The 4,340-nt window shown below is 40.3% G+C and overlaps 1 protein-coding gene across 1 annotated transcript; it reads left to right on the forward strand.

Annotated features, from left to right (window-relative positions):
- The first annotated feature begins 1,747 nt into the window (after positions 1 to 1,747).
- Positions 1,748 to 2,128, forward strand: LOC105099748 (large ribosomal subunit protein eL39-like). The gene has a single exon (XM_064477008.1). The coding sequence runs from the start codon at positions 1,792 to 1,794 to the stop codon at positions 1,945 to 1,947; it is 156 nt and encodes a 51-aa protein (XP_064333078.1). The 5' UTR covers positions 1,748 to 1,791; the 3' UTR covers positions 1,948 to 2,128.
- Positions 2,129 to 4,340: the final 2,212 nt, after the last annotated feature.

Consider the following 4,340-nt stretch of genomic DNA (forward strand, 5'->3'; position numbering starts at 1 on the left):
CAACTAGCCCACAAGAGCCACCTGAACAAAAAGTTGGCATTGGATAAGTGCTAATAGGAGCATTGGAACGAGACAGGTGCAAATGTAGGCAGTACACACAAGAGCCCTGGGACTGCTGCTGCCATTAACCAGAGTCCAAGCCAAATGGAAGCTTCTAGAAGCTCAGTTCCCCCGTGAATACAGGCAGGCTTCTTCACTTTCTAGATGTTAATCTACCCTCCCTTCATTTATCACTTGTTTTCACTTTGTCTTTCTTGAGTAATATCCTTGCCTGGGGAACTATCCTTCCAAAGAAAACCTGTAACTTCCTTCTTGCTTATTTCAGCATGAACACTGTTAGTGAAAACCAGTGTTCATTTATGAGTTAAAACTCTGTTGCGGAGATAAAGTGGTTTGGGAAATGTTTGGACAATTAGAAATACATCTCAAAAATGCTAAAAATGTGCATCCTCTTTGACTTAGTAACCCCACTTTTAATTTATACTAGAGTAATAGTGGATAAGTGCACAAATACATATGTATAATACTTTTGATCTTGCTAATTATAGTAAAAAGAAAAACTAAGAAATAACCTGAAAGTCCAAAAATAAGAGATTAAGTAAATTGACTACAATTATACATATAATGGAATTTTATGAAAATTAATTCATTGAAAATGATGATATAGATCAACATTTGCTGACAACTAGGAAGCTAGAAAGATGTTCAAGATCAATTAAAAACTAAATTTTTTGAAATTGAAAATAATATATTACAAAAATGTATTATGTAAAATTTTTAATAAAAATATCTGGAAACCAAAATCAGCAAATGTCAGTAATAATTATCTGAGAGCACAGTGGGAGGAATTTCTATCAGTTTAATTATTTTTCCTTCTGCTTGTCATTATTTCCTAATCTTTCTACAACAACTAGCATTGCTGGCATAACAAAATATCTCTACTTCTTTCAAATGTGCAAAGGCCAGTTTATCAGCTGTCTTCCCAGATTGAAGAGCAAAGGAAGAACAGAAAAGCTGTTGAAAAAAAAGAAAAAGCGATTTATTTAAAAAGTAGCTGAGTTGAAAATCATGGACCACGAAGTGTATTTTACAGAGCAGTCTCCCTTCCCCCTTCCTTGCACCTCTGGGGGATTCTTTGGAACTGGATACTCTCAAGTCATAGACACATATAGAGTCACATACAGGGTCCTGTCAGCACACGGTCCCACCTTGCCCCCCTCCCAATTTTTCCCAATATTTTAGCTCTTCCACAGTCTCTCAGATATAGAAACCACCCAAGATCTAATTTCTTACTTTAAAACTATTATTACTTTTTAATTCTATTTAAGAACTCTATGCAGTTTACATTCTAAACTGGACCTGTTGCCGCAAGGAATGAGTATTTGTAATGACAGGGGTCAGGTGAGGGTGATCAGGCCTGAGAGCAGTAAACATCAGCAGAAGCCAGAGGGTTGCTGGGAAACAGGCTTGTATAACATGGTCAGCTCTAACTGGTAATCAGTCATATGTATGTAAAAGAAAATATTATTATCACCTCTGCAGTTGTGGGGGGAGAAAAGATAAGATCCAGTGTTGGCGATAATGCAGGGAAACAGATTTCATATGCTGCTGATGGAAGTGTAAGGGGCTACAACCTTTCTGCAGGGGCTTGGCAATGTGGATTCAAAGCTATCCACATGTGGGGACCTTTTGACCTAGGATTTCTACCTCTAGAAATTCATTTTAAGAAAATAATTGGGATCTCTCTTCTCTTCTCCGCCATCGTATGTGCACTTGAGTTTGGTCCTCGCCATGTCTTCTCACAAGACTTTCAGGATCAATCGATTCCTGGCCAAGAAACAAAAGCAGAATCGTCCCGTTCCCCAATGGATTCGAATGAAAACTGGTAATAAAATCAGGTACAACTCCAAGAGAAGACGTTGGAGAAGAACGAAGCTGGGTCTATAAGGAGCCGCACATGAGGTGGCGCACATATTTATGCTGTGTCAAGTTCTTCTGCATCTTACCGTATCACTCTGAAGATAGTGCTATTGCATGAACAGCTGGATATGTTTGGGAATATGGAGTTTCTCTTTGTGGCCATGTCTGCTCTGTTGCTTTTGCTCAGTAATAAATATGTGAGACCTTTTGTTGAAAAAAAAAAAGAAAGAAAATAATTGGGGGGTGGGGGGTGTAGTTCAGTGGTAGAGTACATGGTTAGCATGCACAAGGTCCTGGGTTCAATCCCAGTACCTCCATTAATAAAATGAAATTTTTTTAAAAAACCTACAAAAAAAGGAAAATAAAAGCTGTGATTATATACTTATCTATAAGAATATTCATCAGTTTTGTAATAGAAAATCTTAAGAAAAAGTAAGTTTCTATCATGCAGATCTGTGCTCAAATCCCAACCTACTAGCAGAATGAACCTGGGCAAATCCCTCAACTTATTTAAGCCTCAGTTTCCTCATCTGTAAGATGGGCACAGTAATGATACCTTGTCCTATCCATGTTCCCTGCCACTACCCAACATTTCTTGACTTTTCTTGGTAACAGAACTCCTCAGAAGAGTAGGCTATCTGCACTCAATTTGAAATCTGCTCTCATCAGGTTCTCGCCCTCACCACACCAGTGAAACTGCTGTTGTCAAGGTCACCAACACTGACTAAATTCAATGAACAATCCCTAGTTCTCAAATTATCCCTTTGAGATAATTCAGCACAGTTGGCCCTTCCTTCTTTGACATACTTTTTGCTCTTGGCTTCCACAACCCTGTACTCTCTTGATTTTCCTTAAGTTTCACATCAGTCGTTCTCTCAGTTCCTTTGCTGGATTTTCCCTTTCCCCTGTTCTCTTAAGGACAGAGCAACTGGGACTCAGCCCTTGGTCCTCTCTTCTCCATTTACACCCCTCATCCCCGCTTGATGATTTCATCCAGTTCCCAGACCTTCAATATCTGTATTCAGATGATTCTAATTTATACTTCCATTCCGGACCTCTCCTCTGCAATACAGGCTGTTTTCCACCTGACTACTCAGCGTCTTTGTTTGGATGTCTAATAGGCATGGCAAAATTAATATCCAAAACAAAACTCACATCCTTATCTTCACTTCCCCATTTGCTCCCCCATAGCAGTCCCATCTCAATTCCATTCTGCAGGTTATTCAGAACAAAAACCTTACAGCCATCCTTGACTTTTTTTTTCCTGTCATACCCTACATCCAATCTCTCAGAAAATCTGTTGACTCTGTCTGCAGAATACATCTGGAATCAGATCGATTTTTACCACCTCCACCACTACCAGCCTGATCTGAGCCACTGTCCCATCTCATGTGTGTTACTGAAATCGACTCTTAACTAGTGTCCCTGTGACTGTCCTTGCTCCCTGACCACTGTTTTCTCAAGACAGCAGACTGAATGATTCGTTTTACATTTTTAGTTAGATTATGTCACTTTTCTTATCAAAACTCTGCGATGGTGCCTGCTTGGAGTAAAAAGTCAAATCCCAATGGCTTTCAAGGTCCTACATGATCTGGTTTCCTATTACTGCTCCCATCTCGTCTTCAACCACTATCCTCATTCACTCCCTCCACTACCACCACCTTGACTTCTTTTGCTCTTTCTTGACCACACAGACATTCCTGCCTTTAGGGCCTTTGGACTAGCCACCCTTTTGCCAGGAATGATCTTCCTTCTTCCTCCTTTCAGATCTGCTCGGATATCACTGTCACAGGTTGGGTTTCCCCAAAGGCATCCTTGGAGCTGGAAATTATTGTGCAGGAAGTTTATGAAGGTGTGCTCTTGGTGGGTGGCCTCTAGTTTAGATTGGATGGAAATTTTTATGTCACTAAAGGGCACATAATTCATTATTCAGATGAATAACATCAGAAATGCAAGTTGTAGAAAGATATTTGATTTAAACGATCCATTTTTCCAACAACTAGGGATTAGGAAATTTTGGCATATCCTTTCTGAACCTTTCTAAAATTAAAAACTATTGTTACAATAAAAATAAAAGATAAAAGAAAAAGGAGTGCTTTGGGGTCAACTCCCACATCATGAAGAGGAAGAAGCCAGAACTGTCCATGAAGCAGTCTCGACAAAGTTGTCAGCCAGCCCCACGAGGAGCTCTGAAGCTGGCAGGCCTTTCTGAGCTGGGCTGAGTTAGGGTGAGGGGGTGAATCTACCCTTGATTTAACCAGTCATTGGATTGAATTGCCCATTGCAGGGCAGCTGTGGGGAAGGGACTCAGTGATGCTCTTCAACAGAAGCAGTTCCAGAAGAAGGCTAACTGCTGAGGGCTGTCTGCTGGCTGTACTCCCAACACGTCAGGGGAATAAGGTCATCAGTTCTGATGGGGA

The sequence above is a fragment of the Camelus dromedarius genome, chromosome 21 (assembly GCF_036321535.1).
Source record: "Camelus dromedarius isolate mCamDro1 chromosome 21, mCamDro1.pat, whole genome shotgun sequence".
NCBI classification, from domain to species: Eukaryota; Metazoa; Chordata; class Mammalia; order Artiodactyla; family Camelidae; genus Camelus; species Camelus dromedarius.